Source organism: Trachemys scripta, chromosome 8 (assembly GCF_013100865.1).
Source record: "Trachemys scripta elegans isolate TJP31775 chromosome 8, CAS_Tse_1.0, whole genome shotgun sequence".
Taxonomy (NCBI): Eukaryota; Metazoa; Chordata; order Testudines; family Emydidae; genus Trachemys; species Trachemys scripta.
Window position 1 is genome coordinate 43,138,023 of NC_048305.1, and position 21,485 is coordinate 43,159,507.

General features: G+C 42.3%; 1 protein-coding gene across 3 annotated transcripts in view; it reads right to left on the bottom strand.

Moving 5' to 3' along the window:
- The window catches only part of TEDC1 (tubulin epsilon and delta complex 1), a 181,694-nt gene extending 166,963 nt beyond the window's left edge, over positions 1–14,731 (bottom strand). For 2 of the 3 annotated variants that reach the window (XM_034779119.1, XM_034779118.1), the window contains exons 1-3: positions 14,544–14,727; positions 12,226–12,304; positions 167–369 (exon numbers count right to left, since the gene is read on the bottom strand). In XM_034779119.1, the coding sequence (XP_034635010.1) occupies positions 167–369; positions 12,226–12,304; positions 14,544–14,666 (405 nt within the window). In that variant the 5' untranslated portion in view covers positions 14,667–14,727. Of the gene's footprint in view, positions 1–166; positions 370–12,225; positions 12,305–14,543 lie in introns of all 3 variants that reach the window. The other variant, XM_034779121.1, reaches the window with a different exon arrangement.
- Between the last annotated feature and the right edge of the window lie 6,754 nt (positions 14,732–21,485).

Consider the following 21,485-nt stretch of genomic DNA (forward strand, 5'->3'; position numbering starts at 1 on the left):
CATACAGCCCACCCCTTTGCCTAAATTGTAGGAGAACCTACAGGTATGATCTAGAAAGGGAAAATCCAGAAACTCATAATACACACACACTTGCCATTTTAAATCCTACTATTGTAGCAGATTAGCAATTGATGGGGTGGAGAGGACAAACAAAAAACCTACTCACCGTGCACACAGAGGCTTCATCCCCGATTTTCACTCTATTCACAGTCAGTAACCGCTCCAGCAGGCTGATTCTGTTTAGGAGCCAGGAAAATGCCAGCAGCAACTCTCTGCTACCCTGTGAGCCATCGGAAGGGAGCTGATAGAATTCTGGCCTGCCATAGCCATGGTACCGTAACACTGACTTTACAAACCTAATTTGGGTGCCTGGAAAGTAGAAAAGCAGGAAAATGTGTCACATTTGCACTGCCCACCCTTTTCCAGGAATAGCTGCTTCCTGGAGAAAATTAATCAAATTTCGTGTCATACTAAGGGTAAGGGAGACTGATGTTCTCTGGTTAGGCATGAACAGATACAGTACAGGCAGCAAGAATGCAAGCTTCCCCTATGCTGCCCCACCCTGACCCGCAGGAACCACCTCTATAGAGGGGAATAGAAATTCAGACTCCAGACCCATTCAGCCCTTGGCCTCTCAGAGACTACAAGGCCAATTTGCAACTGGCTTGTGGTGGGTGCCTTTACTACTAGCCACTGGGCTCAGACCTACCCCTGCTTTCATATGGGCCACCAAACACGCTACAAAATTACAACTGTTTTAGGTCACTGTTGAACGGAGGTGGATCAAAACCTAGAAATGAAAGGTTCCACAGCCTACTACAAATCTCTGAGCACCAGTGAGCAAATAAGGCAATAGCATCATAGATACAACAGGCACACCAGGCTGCAGAGACTGTATTTTGTGCTCAGCTATATTCTCTTCCGTGGTGAAGGAAAATGGATTTTATTTGACAATTGCAATGTGACCTGAAGAAGAGGTTTCCTTAGCTTGAAAGCTTGCCTCTTTCACCAATAGAAGTTGGTTCAATGAAAGATATTACCTCACTCACCTTGTCTCTCTCAATTACAGTGCAAATACTATGGATTGTAAAGCAAGTGTCACTTCAGTAGGGGAGAAAGAGAAAAGGTTAAACCAGCGAATAAAGTTTCTTCCCTTCCCAAGTGAAGTGTTTCAATATCTCCAGGTTGTTTCACCACAAAGCATAAGTAAACCCAAACCCAGGGCCCCACGTAGTCAGTGCTTAACTTCGTGTCCTCTATCACATCTGTATATTCCTCATTTGCCTATTCCTTGTCACTAGCATGATAAACTTCTTGTCTGGTCACATGCACTGTGAGCTTTTTCCCCTGTATGCTGTTGACTAATGAAGCTCAAAATAACAATGCCTGACTTCCAAAGAAAAAGCACAAATGGAAAGAGAAACCTGTGACTCTAGAAAGGTTATTTGTTAATCTTAAAAAATAATTCCTTGAGAAAAAGTGTCTAACCACATCACTTGAGCTGTGAAGTGTTAAAGGAGTTTTGCATGCTAGAGGCAACCATACAAAGCGAAGACACAGCCACTGGAAGTCCTAAGCTTGAACGTACTCATTACACTCGAATAGCATTCGTTACACTTCAACAGCAGCACATCACTTAGCAGTAGTCACTGGCAGGAACTGGTAAATCTACACAGGCAGTAAGCCCATCCCATTTCGGCAATGGGAACATAAGTACACCTCTACCCCGATATAACGTGACCCGATATAATGCGGTAAAGCAGCGCTCCAGGGGGGCGGGGCTGCGCGCTCCGGCGGATCACAACAAGTTCGATATAACGCAGTTTCACCTATAATGCGGTAAGATTTTTTGGCTCCCGAGGACAGAGTTATATCGGGGTAGAGGTGTAAATACTTTGCTTCGACTGAGTGACCTGCCTCTGGCAAACTGAAGCAGTGTTGTTGGGAACCACATCCAGCCTTTCCTAGCCACAGAGAGGGTAGGATCCCCGAAGAACCCCTCACTCCACAATGCATCCAGCATGGGTGCACTCTTGAAGATGCAGCATGTATAACATGTATAACTGTTGTTCCTCAGCACAGGCTAGGAACAGTACCTAAGCACATGGGTGTGCTCCATGTGCAAATGCTGTATGGACATAGGCTCCTCACCATAAATACAGATCAGAAAACAAGACTGTGAGCATGACTGAGCAGGCACCACAACCTAGCCCAACACTGCTGTCTTGTGGCAAGGGCAGAACTCCTGACGGAGCACATCGCAGGGCCTTAATCTGTTTTAAATCTAGCAAATTTCTGTTCTACAGCCACAAGAAGGGGACCACTTGTCCCAGCAGCCCCTGGAATCACTCTCTCTGGATTGTAATAGATACATTATCAGATTGCTGCATTTTTTGGCAGCGTGTGTGAATATGAACTTTAATGGCTTGTCCCATGCTTTGAGGGGGCCTGTCCAGTTCCAGTGTCAGCAATACAGATGTCATCAGGATTCACACACTTCTCAGCCTGAGTTTCAGGAAGATCACATGTGTATATATTGAACAAAAAGGGAGCCAGCACTGACCTTTGTGGAAGACTATTGCAGACACGTGTAAGGTGACTGATTTTATCCCCAACTTACAGAATGAAGCTGCAATTACTGATCATTTCTTGGATGAACCACACCATCAGGCTACAAGGAATAGCTTGCAGCAGCTTGGCAATGCCACACACACTGTCATAGGTTACTCTCAGATCAATAAGTACTACACCAAACTTCTTTCCTTACACAAACGCATCTTCTGTATCTTGAGTCAGACAAAGTAGCTAATCTCGAGTGCATCATCCTCTCCTGAACATGAGGCAGCTACAGATCAAATATCTCATTAATCCACATCAGGATTAGTCTCTCCATCAATTTGTAGGTAACACTCAGCAAAGAAATCTGTTAGTAGCTCTTTGGATCTGTCAATGGTTTCTCTGGCTTGGGAACAGTTACGACCTTCACCCTGCATTAGGCTTTTGGGATGCTACAATCCTGGGTACAGCGATTCACCAATTGAAGAAGCCAGCTTTTGGTGACTGGTCCAAGGTGAAAGAAACATGTAGTGGATGTTACCTGGATGAGCCTTGTTAGGCTACAGCTGATATATAGCCAAGTCGAGCTCTTTATCAATAAAGGAGCCATCAGATGTAGACAAGAGACTTTAGCTGAAATACCATATTGAAGACAATACTCCTGGAACATTTTAGAGCTATGTGGCAGTTGTTTATAACTGCCTAGCCCTGTTGATGAAAAAAATGGGCATCAGCTAACACTGACAGCCCTACCAATACCACATGACTGCTGTCTAGATAGATTGAAAGGGAAGGAGTTTGCCTAACCAGAGAAAGGTTTTAGCTAATTATTCTACCGTTTTCTGTGTTGTCTTCTCATTTTCTTTATACTTTTGTCTCTCACAAAAAATTAATTGCTGTAACTGTGGTAAAGGGTTTTCATAAAGAGAAAATGACACCAAATTGGGGAAAGGTTAGCATTTGCTTCCTATCTCCCTAAAATAGAACAGCACATAATGGTCATTATCTGGAGGTTGGAGACCACCTAAGAATTTACATGCTGGAAAAGGGAGAGAACACAAAGCAGTAAAGCTAGTGGTGGGGACAGCCAGTCCTCCATTTTCCTCTATCAGGCTAGAATAAGTAAAGACAGCTTCTCCAATGTAAGAGATCCAGTGACAGGGTGGATTTGATTTAAATCACTAGTCAGGAAGACTCAATTTAATCATGGATTTCTACATAAAAGTGCATGCTTGTTGGTTGTTATAACCTTAATACATATTCTTCACAACTCAGACAGATGTAGGTTTCATTTTTAGAAAGCACACACTATACATATTTAAAGTGATTTATTTTGAAAACTTTTCAGATTAGTTTTACAGCTATATCAGAAAATGAATGATTGTTTGGTTATTTCATTTACCAAAGGTAATTGAAGCAGATATTTATGAAGTCATTGGGAGGTGAACTATCTCCAATTCAACAGGTTAATCATTAACATTTGGAGGATTTTCTTGCCATGCTGTCACCCGACAGACATTTAAATTGTTTTATTTAACTAAAACAACAATGTTATGTATTCTGGATTTTTTCTTCAACAGCAAACATATAATATTTTAACAAAACAAGCATATGAATTTTTGAATTTAGTTAAACATTCAAGTTTTTTTTAAATCAGGTTTGTTTTGTTAAAATTGTTTTTAAGTAAAACAGTTAAGTGAAATATTTTAAAAAAAATTAAATAGACTATGTCAGCTAGGTCAACATGAGAAACTTAAAATATTGGCTTCAGCAGCTAACTCGGTCGTCTTCACAGTCATTTTCCTGTTTGTTCATAATCTGGAAAAGAAAAACAAGCTTTCCTGCTTTTTCAGGTCCATAACGATTTCTCAATTTGGAATGAATTAGTCCAAAGGAAGAAAATATTCTTTCTACACCGGCAGAAGAAGCTACTGCTGTTAAAATTGAGATTGTCACTTCAACAGTCTCTGCATCCAAGTGCTTAAGTGACTTCCACCAGTTCACTGGTGTGACTTAAAACATCATCAGCAAACATATATTTCTTGAATGGTTAACCCTTAGCTCTGAAGTTTATTATAGTGGGCATTATGGAGGGATGATTGCTGGATGTCCATGTCATAGTCAACTCTTCTTCAGCAATTAAGGTTTGACCCTGGTACCGAGTATTGAGAATATTTGCAAGAAAATGAGCTGGAGATAGTGCTTGTCCCATTTGTTTTTTTAATGCTTGTAATTTAACTCTGTCATTGCATATTTCTCTTTTTAAGATCTCACTCAGTTCCTTTCAAATTTCAACAGTTCCTTTCAAATTTCAACAGCGTCAGCAATAAAACAGCTATTTCCCTGAATTTTGTTCAAGGCTACAGGGTACTCAGCATGTGTTCAACATTTGTCTTAAGCCCAATGTTGAGAACTTTGGCTGTGACAGTGTCATCTATTTTTTCACGATTTTGTTCAGACTGTCATCAAATTAGGCCAGTTCTTGATATAGTGCTCAAAACAGTCCACTATTGAGTTCCATCACACATCTTGGGGGAGAATTAGCTTGGTACCTCCAACTTTTTACAGAGCAGCTGCTGCATAGTGGTTGTTACGGAAGTATTTTGCAATTTCAACAACATTAGCCTTTATTTCTGGAACACTGAAGTCTTTGGCTAGGAGGTGCATCAAATGAGCACTGCAACCGTATGTAATTCGCTTGGGACTCTCTTCACTCCCTCTTCTAAATTTCTTTTCATCTTTGATACATTTGCAGCATTGTCTGTGACCAAGCTACATACCAGACCTCTGAATTTTTTTTTCAGTTTGTTATAACTTTTACTGCTACTTCTTGTAAGTAATTCTGCTGTGTGTGCATTTCCTGATGTATCAATTGTTTCTGTAATGATGACATTCCCTTCTTCTGTTGTCACACAAGCACATACAACAGGATCATTGTGGACATTGCTTCACCCATCAAGACTCAGGTTTAGAATTTCACCCTTTAGACCTTTTGCACACTGCTCGATTTCTCTTTCATACACTTTATCCAGGAATTTGCCTGCGTCATCTGCTCTGTTGGGTGGACTGGTCTTAATGACGGAACCATGTTAATGAAGTGTGGGTTCTCAATCATACGGAAAGAAGAGTTTTTTGCATAAACAAACTGGGCAATTTTTTAATCAATTACCTCTTTTTGTAATCTGTTCGTTCTTATCACAAACTTATCGATGCTTGTTTCTGGATGATGGAGATTTTTTTTTTCTTTTTGCTACAGGTGATATACTGTGGCTATGTGACATACATGATGTGAAAACTGTCATTGGCAGGTAACTCTGAAACTATAGAAAATGATGGTGATCTTAAAGGTAGATAGTCTTCAGAATCCTGTATGTTGAGGATGGATTTCCTAAACAAAATAAATCAGTGCAGTTATTTAATTATTATTACCATACTGCTCATTTAGTATTACTCATTGCATTCACTGACACTCAGTACTACTTTAAAGGTGAAATTGTAAAAGGAAGATCTGCCTATTTCTGCTATATATTTTAATCACAACTGCATCTAAAATGATAGTACCATAGAGTAACAATTATATTTTTTGCTCAAACATGAGAATTCAAGAATAGTCCAGAAGGAAGACAGGCAGTCCTTAAGAAAGAAGTATGAAATAAAAAAAATTACCAACCTGAAGATCCTGCATGTTCAGACATGTTCCTTTCATCATCTTCAACGCAGCTACCTCCTGAGAAGGAACATTTCTCATGATATTGTTTCATTCGGGCAACCAGGCCTTGCATTCCTTTTTGCAGTTTGCATTTTACATGCATGCCTGTCCTACCCACAGGTAGAGAAACGTCATTAAAATATTCCCCAACTGGGTCTCTTTTACAGCCTGCTGCCATTATAGGTTTTCCCTTCTAGAGAGAGAATAGGATGGTAGATCTCAAAACAATGAAGGCTACACTCAGAAAGAACTCAAGACTTCTGGAAAATGCTGCTCAAACAGTTTCACTTTTGTTTCTACTGCCTATTCCTCCCTTCTCACATTTATCTCCAGACTTCTTCTCCTTATCCAGATCTATTCCGTCCCCAACAATCTTCTATTCATTGAACTTTTTGAAACTTTTTGCACTTTTAGAGAGAGGTAAGGGATTGACTCTGTGTACACAAATTTGCAGAGGGACAATAGGGTTGAGGTCTCTTATTTCTCACCTCTATATATTATTTATTGATTTATTTAAAAACATGTTTGCTGTTAACAAGCATGTTATCTCTGGAGACACAAATCCACAGTTTGAGAACTGCAAAACTAAGCATCTCTGCTGATATCTTCTAGACTGAGTACTGAGTCCCATTGGGTAGATAGAAAGATTAACCAAAATAATCTATACAGAAGCCCCTGGACCCCCATAAGATGGACCTCCATGAACTACTGGAACTCATTTACAAAACTTTCCTTAAACATTACATGAATATATTGTCTAATACTATAGAGTTAGAACTTATAATCCCTATACCATGATGAGATATCTTTGAGCAATAATGTATCTCAATTAAAACGATCTTTAGATAGGTTTTTTCCTCAAAAGGCATTTTATCAAAAAAATCTGATTTAAATAAAAAAATCTGATTTTATTTTATTTTTTTTAAATAATTGATTTTTATCCACCCTGCTTTTAAATGTATTTAACTTTGCAAACACCCTTGTGAGGTTGGGGGAAATGCTATTATACCCATTATACCAATGGGGAAGACTAAGGCATGGAACATAGGAGCCTAAATACTTTTGAGGATCTAGGCCGAAATGACTTGCCCAAGATTTCATGGGGGAATCCGTTGGCGAGCAGGGAAATACTCCATCATCCAGAAACAACCATAGATAAATTTGTGATAAGAACCAGCAGATTACAAAAAGAGGTAATTGATTAAAAAATTGCCCAGTTTGTTTATGCAACAAACTCTCCTTTCCAAATTGAGAAATCGTTTCGAACCTGAAAAAGCAGGAAAGCTTGTTTTTCTTTTCCAGATTATGAACAAACAGGAAAATGAAGGTGAAGACGACTGAGTTAGCTGCAGAAGCCAATATTTTAAATTTCTCATGTTAACCTAGCTGACAGTCTATTTATTTATTTTTTAATATTTCATTTAACTATTTTCGTTAAAAACAATTTTAACAAAAACAAACCTGATTTTAAAAAACTTTAATGTTTAACTAAATTCAAAAATTCATATGCTTGTTTTGTTAAAATATTATGTGTTTCCTGTTGAAGAAAAACATCCAGAATACATAGCGTTGTTGTTTTAGTTAAATAAAACAATTTAAATGTCTGTCTGGTGATGTTCTCCTCCTAATACAGCATGGCAAGAAAATCCTCCAAGTATTAATGATTAACCTGTTGAATTGGAGATAGTTCACCTCCCAGTGACTTCATAAATATCTGCTTCAATTACCTTTGGTAAATGAAATAACCAAACAATCATTTATTTTCTAATATAGCTGTAAAACTAATCTGAAAAGTTTTCAAAATAAATCACTTTAAAAATGTATAGTGTGTACCTTCTAAAAATGAAACCTACATCTATCTCTGAGTTGTGAAGAATATGTATTAAGGTTATAAGAACCAACAAGAATGCACTTTTATGTAGAAATCCATGATTTAAATCAATCACCCTGATTAAAATAGTGTGAGATGTTCATATACCATGGCAGTGATGGCTAGATAAATAACTAAGATAGATAGATGCACTCTGACAAAAGAAGAGCATGATACTCAGTGCAGAATAGAGAGAAAAATGCTCCTTATATAGCAGATAACGCTAATTACTGCAGTACAGTGCCTGTTTTTTGGCCAATGCTTTACTTAGGTACCTCATTAAGGTGAGGGAATTTACACAGATCGGTTCTGTTGATCTTTATAATAAACCCCTCTCAGCATGTACATTTCACTTGAAAAAGAAAGTTTAGTGAATACGGCCCAAGCTGTGATACAGCACTCACGTTGTGCCCTTCTGATTTACGACGCCTGCAGAACCCTTCCAATGAATTATAGCTTTGTATTCAACAGAGAACTACACATTATTCTGAGTTTATGCATGCTAGGAAGAAAGAAATGTGAGTCAAGACAAGGAATGAAAATGGATGCATTACTTCATGCTCTCAGGCAAAAACCACCTGTAGAGATGCCACAAATCAGAGTTATTAAGGAAAATTATTGCTGCAGAAAACAGTTCTGGTTTGATAGGCAAGAATGAAAGAGATACAATAGATACAGAACTCTTTATGGCAGTATCAAAACTGCTACACCAAAAGATAACTGACATGTCAAAAGGCAGATTCTACTGGCATTTTAAGAGCATTCATGCAGACTGAAAGCTAATGGAAAGAGCAGTATGAAGGTACTGGCCGTGACCTCTTCATTAAAGTTAATGCCAGAGTTCCAGTACAAGGCTGACTTTGACTCATTCTCTAACTTTCTTGATGAAGGAACTATGATTCTGAATTTTTGGTGTGTGTGAACTTTTCCCCACAGAAGTTTAGGATAAGAAATAGTTATATAGAGAAAGAGGAAAAATATTCTCTTCTAAAACAGGATGACTTCCAAGATTTTCCATCCACTGAACACTGGGGGGATTTGTTGGTGTGTGATTTGGTTTTAGTTTGGGGGGGTTTTGCACAAGTTCATTCATTTTAAAAACACTGTCTGTAGTACATAATACTTTCTAGATGATTTCCCAAATCTGAAGTTATGCACCATCACTCATTAAAAATATGACAATCTTTTTCTATATGAAGTACAAAGTGACCATTGGTCACTCCATAATTATGATTGTCTAAAGCAGGAGTTTGAGTCCTCCCTAAAATGAACATACATAGTGAAAGTGACTTGAAACCCCATATGCTAGCTCACGAATTGGGGTATAGTTTATAGTATAAATTTGAGGGTCATTTAATCAAAAGATTTCAGAGTGGTAGCCATGTTAGTCTGTATCAGCAAAAACAATGAGAAGTCCTTGTGGCACCTTAGAGACTAACAAATTTATTTGGGCATAAGCTTTCGTGGGCTAAAACCCACTTCATCAGACGCATGGAGTGAAAAATACAAACAGTATAAATATTACAGCACATGAAAAGATGGGAGTTGCCTTACCAAGTGGGGGGGGTCATTGCTAAGGAGGCCAATTCAATTAAGGTGGAAGTGGTCTATTCTCAACAGTTGACAAGAAGGGGAAAATTACTTTTGTAGCGCTAACGAGGCCAATGCAAAAGGATTCCCAAGCCAATCTCTCTCCAAAGTGACCCGTTTTTAAAATTTGGAAAGTCTATCGCGTTTTTGGAACACATACTGAATAAAAAAACATGGGCAGAAGCCACAGGATACTTGTATCCTTGGGATACCCTGCAAGAGCATCTGAAGAAGTGAGGTTCTTACCCACGAAAGTTTATGCTCCCAGTACTTCTGTTAGTCTCAAAGGTGCCACAGGACCCTCTGTTGCTTTTTACAGATTCAGACTAATACAGCTACCCCTCTGATACCCTGCAAGAGCTAGTGTCTGGAACAATAACCAGTTCCAAAACCGAACAACAAAAAGTAATTAGAGTTTGTTTTGGTCCTAACAAGTGATGAGGATTGCTGAGATCTCTGGCAATGTGCAGACTCCAGGTCAAAACTCAGAGAGAGTGATCTCCCAGAAAATACTTTTAGTCTAAAAGGTGCACTGGCCTGGGCGCCAGGAGACCATGAAATCAAGTCTCCTCCTCCACTGACTGCTTTTAATATTTGTGTGCTCTTCATAACTTATACTGACCAAGCCCTGATACTCCTGCTCTAGGGCCAGGGAATTATTATTTTCCCTCAATTTTACAGATAAGGTAACTGAGAAGTTACACAAAGAAGGGAGGAAGGCCCAGTTGTTAGGGTACTAGTCTAGGTCTCAGAGACCCGAGTTCAATTGTGCTACAAACTTCCTGTGTAACATTGGGCAAGTCACTTAGTCTTTCTAAGTCTCAGATTGCCATCTGTAACATGGAATGTTGTGAAAATAAAATACATTAAAGATTAGGAGGCACTGAGATACTGCAAAAAATGGAGGCTACATAATAGAACACTGGTCTTGAATATGGCAGACGCAACCTTCATTCACTTAGCCATTCGATAAATGTGTTAAATCTGTATGCTTAACTATCCTGCCTGTACCACTGCTTTAACCACTAAACCAGACTGCTTGAAATCAAACCAGAAAGACACTCCAGGAATCCTAATTTCCAAAATCATACTATTGTCTAGCAAAAACTGTGCAATTCACTATGAAAGTGTGTGTCAACTTTCTGGTTAGAGGTCCATCATGTGCATATGAAGATCTCAAGTTCAGACTCTGCCAACAACCAATGCGGGAGCAATCACTGTTCCATATGATGGCATTTCTTTTTTCCCAATTTAATATTTTAAAAGTCCAATCAGCCTGTAAATTAATAGATTAGAGGCCAAATTATGTGCTCAGCTATGCTTTCTGCATGTCTATCCCTATCAAGTGTGCAAGAGACACAGCTGAATTGCCTTAGCACATAGGTGCACATGATGGAACTTCAGTGTAATGTCTGTGCATAGCAACTGAAGCATCAGTAAAAAAAATGATGATCCTGTGATTAAGGCAGTGGACTGGGAACCGAACGAGGGGAACCAGTGTTCAATTCTTGGCTCAGCCATGGACTTCCTGAGAGATCTTGGCCAGGTCATTTAATCTCTCTGCTTCAGTTTCCACAACTGTAGGCTACTTTGGATCTTCAGAAGCCTGACAAGCATAGTTTGACTCATGGAGATTTAAGGAGCCAATTTTGGCTGGTTTGGGGCTGAGAAAACTTCTAAGGCTGTGGAAGGATTCCACATTCACATCATCCCTGCTCCAGTGAAGGGGCACACTGTAGGAGGTCACTGGGGGATATCTGGGGAAGGCATAGACCTGAGGACTAGCACTGTGTTTGGAGTAATGTATATTTAAATAGCCAACAGTGATTAAGCTCTTCCCTTTGACAAGATGGTAAAAAAGCCAACCTGTACGCAGGCTCTCTCTGCGACATGGTTCCTGATTATAGCTGTATTTTACATCCTCTCTAAAGTACATACACATAGTGGATTCCTTCTTTACTCCGAGACTTGGCTCCACAACACAGGCTGTATAGCTCTGAGGCACAGTTCATCCATTATAATCCACAGCCCTAAGGTAGGATTTAATGCCACTTTACTGTGGAGTCAAGTGTCATGTTTAGAAGGAGAAAATAAGAGATTAGAGAGGAAGTAAACCTGTTTTCTGTAATTATCTCTGAGTATTCTGGGGACTTGTAAAGCCAATGCAGACTGTAAATGCAACTGCAGTAACCTGTTAGGTAAAATGCACCAAACAAGCAAGAGCCTACAGCTGAGAGAGAACATCCAGCTTGCCTGACTGAAACCTCATTAACATGGATAAAACAAGCTCAGTATGAATCAACAGGCTCTGATGAACAAATCCATCTTCACATCTTTGATGCAAGAATTAGGGTCAATAGGATAAACTAAGATGTTCAGAATGGCGTCTGAAGCCCGCAATGCTGGGCTGCTGAGGAAGGGGAGCTCTAAGTCCAACTCAGGTCACTCCCAGAAACTGAGTCAAACCTTACAAGCACCAGGTGAGAAAATACTTTATTACCTATGGTATCAGGCTCAGTCCATCCTCCGTCATGGATTTGCTTTAGAAGAGAATACAGCAGCCTCCAAATCTGCAAACTCTATGAAAGATCAGAAAGGAAACATCAGCATTCGGAAGAGTCGCCATGTATTTGTCTTTAATTACTCAGCACTGGCCATTGCCTGGAACAACGCAAGGTGTCCACTCAGCAAGAAAAGAGGGGAAAGGATAGGCAGGTACTTGTATTGCCCTGTGCTTCCTCAGATTAATGGCAATAACATGAAGATTGTGCATTCAGCAAAGGAAAGTGTTACAGGGTTGTTGACTGCCTGGAACAATTGGGCACCTCTCTCCCACAATCACACAACAGCACTGTTTCTAAAAAGGCACAGCCACATACAGCACACTTTATACTTACACTTGTACCAGTTCGTTCTGGGATGCCTGAAAGAAATGTCCTATAATGCTGCAAGAGCAGGGGCTATAGGGTAATTTGTAAACACCAGGCATTGCATTGTGGGCTATTATTATGAGAACTAGCTCAACCAATGTAGTTAGAAGCTAGGATAGCACAGTTACAGACTATGACAGTTTAAGGCAAGCCCGCCTACAAGAAATTGCAGCCAACATTTGTAAAATGCCTAGACAAATACAAAACAGCCTATATGCAGAGATAGGTCAAGGCCTTTCCGCCAATAGAGTTTCCAAAGCCCTAGCACAGAGGGGGCCTAAGATTGTTCAGGATAAGGGGAGGGAAGTATACTCTGAGTGACCTCAGAATGTGCTGCACACCAGAGGGAAGTGTCAAGCTTCAATTCGGGGGGGGGGGAGGTGGGAGGAGTAGAAAATAGAAGTTTCCAGGAAATTCTCCAAGAGCAGGAATTTTTCAGAGCTTCTGAACAAGATTCTAAGCAAGAGAAGACATGGAAAGAGATCATCCCACCGAAAAGAAAGGAAGGGCAGCATGGAGACAAGGGAGACTATTTTGCTCTTGGATTTAGATTATTTCCCTCTAATGTAAATGGAAGTTGATCGTGCATATCTGGCTGTCTGGGCTTTTTATTTCCCAACATGGAGGGAGGAGGAAGCTGGAGTCATTACAGGGATGGCTGACGTACCATGACTAAAGGGCCTCAGGTGGGTTATGAGGGGTACCTTCATACCTACAGAATCAAGGCTTCAGAGGGAATGTGACTGTCAGGCACGGGAGAGGGAAAGGGTATGCTTCCCTAGATTTGAAAGGTAATTCAAATTAAGGTAGAGTGTGAATTTGGAGCACCAGAACTATTCCTGAATAACTCTGTATGTGGCGATTCTTAGTACAGAATAAGGGCGTCCACACATTGAGTTATTCAGCAGTTATTCCAGAATAACTCCATGTGTAGACAAACCCTTAGGAGTTGACATTACAGGAATCACAGCAGAGGGGTGCCAACGCTACCAGGTGGTGACAAGCTAGTGAAGAACACCATGGAGTGCTGGAGGGCACAGATACACAGAGTTGTACAGAACAGCTATACGAACAGTATGGAGGCATTATTTTAATGAGAACTAGCGAGTAACACTGAATATTCATACAGCACCCTCCCATCCACACACCTTAAAGTGTTTTATACTGTTCACTGAGTGTTGTTATTCCTCCTTTACAGCAGGCAAAACTGATGCACAGACCTTGTTGCCACTGGGGATTTGTTCCAACCCCACTCACTGGTGTAGCTGCCCAGTGCAGACCCTATTACAAGCAAAGCTGTTACAAGCCACAATTTGCACCACAGCAGTGTGACCTGGTTGCACACTGGGCTGAGTGGCAAACTGTGCTTATATCAGCTACTGTCTCACCAGGGGCTTGCAACTGGGCACCTATGCCAAAGGCAGGAATACCCAGCATGAAGAAAGCCTGAGAGCATAGGAAAGTTGCCTAGGGTCCCACCAAGGGAGTGATGGTATGGGAGAAGAGATGACATTACAAGGGTAAAAGGAAAAGTAGGCATTAATGTTATGGGGTAGGGTGGATGCTGTGGGGTAGCGGGGGCAAACCCAGGAAGTAGAGGGATTCTATGGGTCAGTAAGGGAGGAGGGGTATTGCTATGGGGCAGAGGCCACCGAGAGGCGATGGGGGGCTGCTGGGGTGCGGGGGGGGGGCACTGTCGGGGGACAGTGGTGTTGCTAGGGGGCAGTGGGGGCGGGAGGGCGTTGCTATGTGGCAGGGAGGGGCCAGTGATGTTGCTTTGGGGCAGCGGGGGCGTTGCTATGGGCTAGTGGTGATGCTATGGGGCAGAGGAGACAGTGCTGTTACTATGGGTCCAGGGAGGATCGGTCCCGGCTTCCCCCGCTCTCACCGCCTCGGGCCGGTCGAACTTGGCGAGGCGGAAGGTCTCCGGGGCGGGCCGGCTCACCGGCGGCAGCGCCCGGCACAGCGCCCCGATAGCCGCTGGCAGCGTCCCAGCCCGGCCCCGCCACATCCCGCTTCAAACTCCGACACTCGCCGCGCGCCTCCGCTCAAACGGCGCCTCCACACTACTACGCAGGTGCACACGGCCCGCTTCCCAGGGCGCATGCGCAAGGTGGGCGTGCGTGCGCAATGGACAAGTGAAGCCGCGCGGAAGCCGTCGCTCTCGCCTGTATCCTCAGTAATGCCCTCTCCGGGAGCACGTGGCCGCGTGCTAGGCTCCTAGCGCGGGGCCAGGCTGCTGCGCGCTAGAGCCGCCTGGTTGGGACTGGCAGAGCCAAGCAACTTGGAAATCCCGCAGCAGGGCTCTAGCGGGTCCAGCCCAGCGCTCGTTGCCAGGCTGGCCTCTGCTGCCGCCCTGGAGGCTAGACATGTGCAGAGGGCTGACCCAGAGTCTGAGCTCAGGTTACCCCAGCAGCTGGGACTTTGTGTAGGGCGGGGCGGCAACCTATGGCACTCACACTGCCCGGATCCTGGCCACCGGTCCAGGGGGCTCTGCAATTTAATTTAATTTTAAATGAAGCTTCTTAAACATTTAAAAAACCTTATTTACTTTACATACAACAATAGTTTAGTTATATATTATAGACTTATAGAAAGAAACCTTCTAAAAACGTTAAAATGTATTACTGGCATGCAAAACCTTAAATTAAGAGTGAATAAATGAAGACTCATCACACCACTTCTGAAAGGTTGCCGACCCCGATGTAGGGCATAAAATGGCAGGAGACTGGCACTAAAATCACCAGAGTGGGCACCCGCCCAAGGTCTCTGGGCCCCACCACGCTCTAAACATTTATTGCTGTGTGACTGGGCAGGTTCCCACCAGGAGCAGACACAGCTGTGCAGCACCTTGTTGCTGGGACTCCAGAGCTGGGGGCGGGCTCCTGCATACTAGTCTGTCCAGGGTTTCTTCTTCCTACACTAGCACGTATGTTGGTATAACTTATGTCGTTCAGGTATGTGAAAAAACACCCTGAAGCGACATATGTTTCACCAACAGAAATGATAGTGTGGAAAGCACCATGTCTCCCTCTGACAACTACCGCTGCTCATTGGGAGTGGTTTAATTGTGCTGACGGGAGAGCTCTCTCCCATCAGCACAGGGCGACTACACAGGAGATCTTACAGCAGCGCAGCTGCATCGGTACAGCTGTGCCACTGTAAAGTCTGTAGTGTAGACATGACCAAAGATGCTGATGTGTTTCACTCATCTGTCTTGTGAAAAATGTAGCTATTTTGACATTTCATCTCAGTTTAGGACATAGTCAAATGTTGAAATACCAGAATTGCATGTTGGACAGGAATTCTAATTTTCAATCAGCTTTGAAGGGACAATAAGTAACCAGAATCAGTCATTTAAACATTCACATAGCAGATAACACAGTCTCAGGCTAGCATCTTAACTCCCTGGACAATTCTTCCTTTCCAGTGCTCCTTCTTATCTACCCAATGGCCACACAGACATAAAACATGTGTTAGAATACTAATAGGAATCTACCAGGATTAGAACATGGCTACTTAGCTAGCCCCATAAGCAAGGAAAAGATACACTATAAATAACATTTGAGGCACAAACAAAAGTTGTATTATTACAGGATTACTTTTATTGTGCCTGATCCTGAAAACATTTATGCATGGGAGTAGAGTTGGCTGAAATGGCATGTGAATAGCTTTACTTAGGCAAGGTAGTTCCGTTGATTTCACTGAAACTACTTGACCAAGTATGTTACTTACATGTAGAGCTGTTGGGAAAATTTAAAAAGAAAGTCAGAGATTTTTTTTTTAAATTGTTTCCATTTTGTTGGGCTCCAAAGGGACACGCATCTCATTTTTCAAAATTGTATTAAATACTTTTATCAAGAATATTTTTGGACCATTATGGGAATTTTTTGTTTGTCAAAATCCTGCTTCTTTTTGAGTAAAAAATGTCAGTTTTGATAATGTTTAGGATCAAAAATTCCCTTCGAAATTTTGACAAAAATATTACTGGGAAAAAATTGGAAAAAGTCAACATACTTCACAAAATTAAAATACAAATTTTAATTTTTAAAAAGGAAAAATAAAAATGTCCAATTAAAAAGCTTTTTGGTCAAAAAATTTCAGCTGTACTCCCCTGCAGACGTTTGCAAGATTGGGCCTAAAAAACATGCTCTATGTTAGCCCCCACATTCTAACCCTGGTGGATACCCTGGGTAAAACATAGTTTATGTTTGGCCACATAAAACAGGGGGCTGGACCTTGCAAATAAAGGCACAATGCCGATATCTGTGAGATAATGAGTGTAACTGTCCAACTCCCCTTCTGCCAAAAACAGCAGAACTCTGGAAACATTTCCCTTTGAACCAGCCAGATTGATCTGGGGATTTATGAGCTTGTTCCCCCACCCGCTCACACGAACACCTCACTGAACACTCTGGTCACTTGTCACATCAGAAGGCCCCTTACCTCCTCGCAGGGACTTGTCTGAGCTCCTCTCTCTCTGTTCTTGCCACTTCTTTATATTTGCATTTTGTCTTTCCCTCCCTTTCCCTGTTGTGTCCCAATGGCCGAGACACTGAGCATCAAGCTGCCCTGCTCTCACTCCGGCACTATGCTGACCCCACCCTGACATCACAGTGCTGGGCTCTGTGCAGGCAGGATGACATCATGGTGCTGAGATGAGACAGGAAGCTGCTCCAGAAAATGTTATGAGGTGGGGTCCCGAAAAGCAGCAGCTCCTGGGACAGAATCAGAATCCTATCCCCCTTCCTGCAAAAGCCCAGGGGAGAAAGGACTGGCACACTTTGCTCACAGGAGACCCAGGGCTGCTCGACAGATGCCCAGTTCCATGAGCTCGTGCAATAAGTGGGAAGAACTAGATGGGCCACTCGGAAATGAGCAGAGTTTGACCTAGCTGAGGCACAACTGAAAATTGAGTGGGGGGAATGCTTGTCCATATGGCCGGCACAATCCCCGAAGGGGAGATAAAATGGGAAGACGAGGCAGAGGGGGGCATTTTACATCAAAGGGGTTTACCAAGTCAGTAAGACACAATGGAACAGTGAGGAGCAGGGGTGGGAAAATACTTTGGACAAAGCAGAAACTGCAGTGGCATGGACTTAGCAAGAGTGAAAACTTAAATACTTTACTACAGCAACATTTCAGAGAACTAGCTCTACTGGAAGAACACACTTCCAAGCCTAGAATTAAACAGCAACTTGCTCCCACTTTTGAGTTTCCTCCCCCATCTACATCAGTGAGTTGAACATAGAGGGTAGTTGATCCCTGTTGAGAAAGAAAGAAGGGAGTAGGTTCTGCAGGTCAGCTCCATGATGATGATCTCATTGTCTAGCAGACATCACCCAAAACTGAAGCTTGGTGGGAAGCCAGCAATGCAACTTAAAAACAAACCAGAGATGACTGTGCAGACAAGTTTGCACTGGTTTGAATCACCCTACAGAGAGAGAGCTCATCTTAACTTGCTTGGCCCTGTCTGTTATCACTTGTGTCATGATGAGTATAGGTGTGTGGCTATTGTGCAGCTGAAAGCCACTCAGATTAGCACAGAGCTATGTAGTCATTGTGGTTCCTTCTGTTATGTGCACAGTGCAAATGTTTGCTTATTCTAAAGACAGATTTTAAAATAAACTGACACTAGTCCCAAAGGGCAGGCACTGAGCTTGAGAGAGCCACCGGATTCTTCTCCATAAGGCTGAGCACTTAACACACTTTAGCAAAGGTGTGTTTCTCTGTTCTGAATATCTTTGAATCTGATTGAGGCTGTTGGCTCTATTTTTCTGGAGATCAGTGTCTTGCAGGAATACTTCTGCCTGCAATGGAGCTGTCTGTCCACTGGGGGTCATGATTGTTCCAGGCAAAACAAGCTCCAGAGCAGCCCGACCCAGCCCAGCCAAACACCAGTTCTGCATTGAATGGAGTCAGAGATCCCTAAATAATGGCCAAGCAGTGCCCTGATGCTGTGCTGGAGTCAGCATGACACAAAGATACACAGTGTGGGTGTCAGACAGGGGATCTGACAGAGCCTTGGCTGGGTGAGCATGGGTCAGAGGTGCCAACACTGTGAGAGCCAGAGATTGACGTTGCACTCTGTGTGAGCTGCATGGCAGTGGACTGGTTCAGACAGAATAACTGGAATGGGTTACCTAGGGCGGTGGTGGAATCTCCATCCTTAGAGGTTTATAAGGCCCAGCTTGACAAAGCCCTGGCTGGCACGATTTAGTTGGGGTTGGTCCTGCTTTGAGCAGGGGGTTGAATCTTCTATGATTTCTATGAACTCCCTTCTAAAATTAGAACAGTTCCCATCTGGGTACACAACTGAGTTGCACCAGCCTTCCATAGACTTAACACAGGAGTTAGCCTGCATTGTTGCTGGAGAGCTATGCTTCTGTCAGCAGAAAGAACTTTAGCTCTGCCCTTCAGTGACACCAGTTTCCAGTCTTCTTTCCTTTTGCGTATCCTTCATCCCTTTAGTCATGCAGCTGGTTTGCAGAAGGTCCCTCCGATATTCTAATGTGATATTTAAGATCAAGAATGTTTTCTTAGGGCTAGCAGAAGTTGTCAGGCCCAGGCAGTTCTAAAGTTTGAAAAGCCAGTATATCACTGTCGATTGTCCGTATCACTCCCATCCTCATCTTCCCTTTGTCATCTGCTCTTTGTAAGGTCCTGTAGAAGTTTGCATTCAACAGCTGAAGAATTTGTACAGACTTGCATGTAGAAATCGGTCAACGCTCGGCTGATGTGGCAACTCATGGTGTCGGACACCATCAGATGGTCAAAAGACATCTACATAGAACACATCACCAGATATTGGCAATACCAGAAGGGATGAGCTGGACTGCTGATGAGAATTGCAGTGGGGAAAGTAACTGAAATACTTCCCTGATAGAATGTATTTTCTAAATGGACAACCTACCCTAATTCTCAGTTACTAAGGGACAATCTTCACTCATTGATATATTTTGCTTTCCACAACCAAATCTCTGTACAACTTTTCATGAGTGATGTACCTGAATACTTGGATGCTAGTATCTAAACTGTATTCTTAAAAGTATTCACCTAAATCTGGGTTATTGCTGATTATGTACTATTTGTATCATATGACTTTTAAAAACAAATTTTGTAGCTGGAGGGATAGCTCAGTGGTTTGAGCATTGGGCTGCTAAACCCAGGGTTGTGAGTTTAATCCTTGAGGGAGCCATTTAGGGAACTAGGGTAAAAATCTGTCTGGGGATTGGTCCTGCTTTGAGCAGGGGGTTAGACTAGATGACCTCCTGAGGGCCCTTCCAACCCTGATAATCTAGCACTATACCCATATGTTGAGACACTTTTCTCAAACCTGTGTATTATATAATGTTAACATTAGCTTTAATAAAAAAAATTTATATCAGTTGTATGCATGATGACTTGTCACAACACTAATTGTTATTCTTCATGTCGGCACTATACAACAAGAGGCAATATCTTTGGGAGAGATAATATCTTTTCTTGGAACAACATCTGTTGGCTAGAGAGACAAGCTTTTGAGCTTCACGGAGCTTTTCTTCATGTCTGAGCTTAACAATGATGTTCTGGACCTCGGAGGGTTGTTTATAGAGATAGTTTTGAAAATTTCAAAACTGAGTAAGGGACTGAAGATGGGCAATCATTTCAATGGGAGTTGTGTGGCCAAACCCCCAAACATAATGAATCTGCATTTACTAATACTTCTATAAGTGGCGGGTCACAGAATCTTTAGGAAGATTGGTGAATGGTATCTTCATTACCATCTGTTTGTCCAATCAAGATGTGAAAAGTATCTGTATTATTCAGTGGACTTTATCAGGCTGTAAGTATGGCTAAAGTCCCTGCAGTAACCACAGGTTTATCATGGTTCCATTTTAACATTTCTGGTCACCGACTCGAAGAAACTGATTTTTAAATAGAAATTAGTTGTTTCATCATTTTTTCTTCTCAGGTCACAAAAGTCTCATCAGGAGGCCATACCACTCTCCTGTCCTCAGTGTGTCCTTAATCCAAGGGCTGCATGAGTGGGAAGGGTGGTCTGGAACATAAGGCACTGGATTGGGACTCAGAAGACCTGGCTAAGCCACAGATTTCTTGTGTAACCTTGGGCAAGTCCTGTAATCACTGAGTCTCACTTCTCCATCTGTATAATGGGCCTAACATTCCCCTCTTTCACAGGTGTGCTGTGAGGATACAATCCATGAATGATTGTGAGGTTCTCAGATACTACGGCAAAGAGAGCTATATGCATACATAAACAGAGATTCAAGATTTGAAGGATGGTCCTGGGCCAATATCCTGAACCTCGGCACCTTTCTTTGTTGAAGCCTCTGCTTACCAGGGCAAGACACACACACTGGGTCAGACACCACATTGAGAAAGAGCCTTCGAAGTACTGCAGGCTAGCATCATCACACAGACTGGTCTCAGTTGGAAGCCTCCGGAAATCCCAAGGAACTCTGTTTTCTCCAGAGAGCTTGGGGGAAAGTCTCCAGGACAGGGAGAGATCACTATACTACCCCACCACTCTTGACCTCTGAACATCAGTGTGTCTCGTTTCTCTTCTTCTAGACAGGTCCAGTCTCAAAAGACTATGGTCTCCACACACCAAGAAGGCACCAAAGGGACAGGGAACTCGACACTTCCAGTAAACATTAAGAATATGGACAGTGGGAAGGGAAAACTGTCAACAAAGCACTGAAACAAACAGTGCACCAAGAGCCAAAGAAATATCGACCTTCGAGGGCAATGACCAGGCCAACAACCTGCAGCTCAGCAAAATCGCAGATGCATGTGAACTACAGTGGCCAAAAACCCTCCTCTCCTT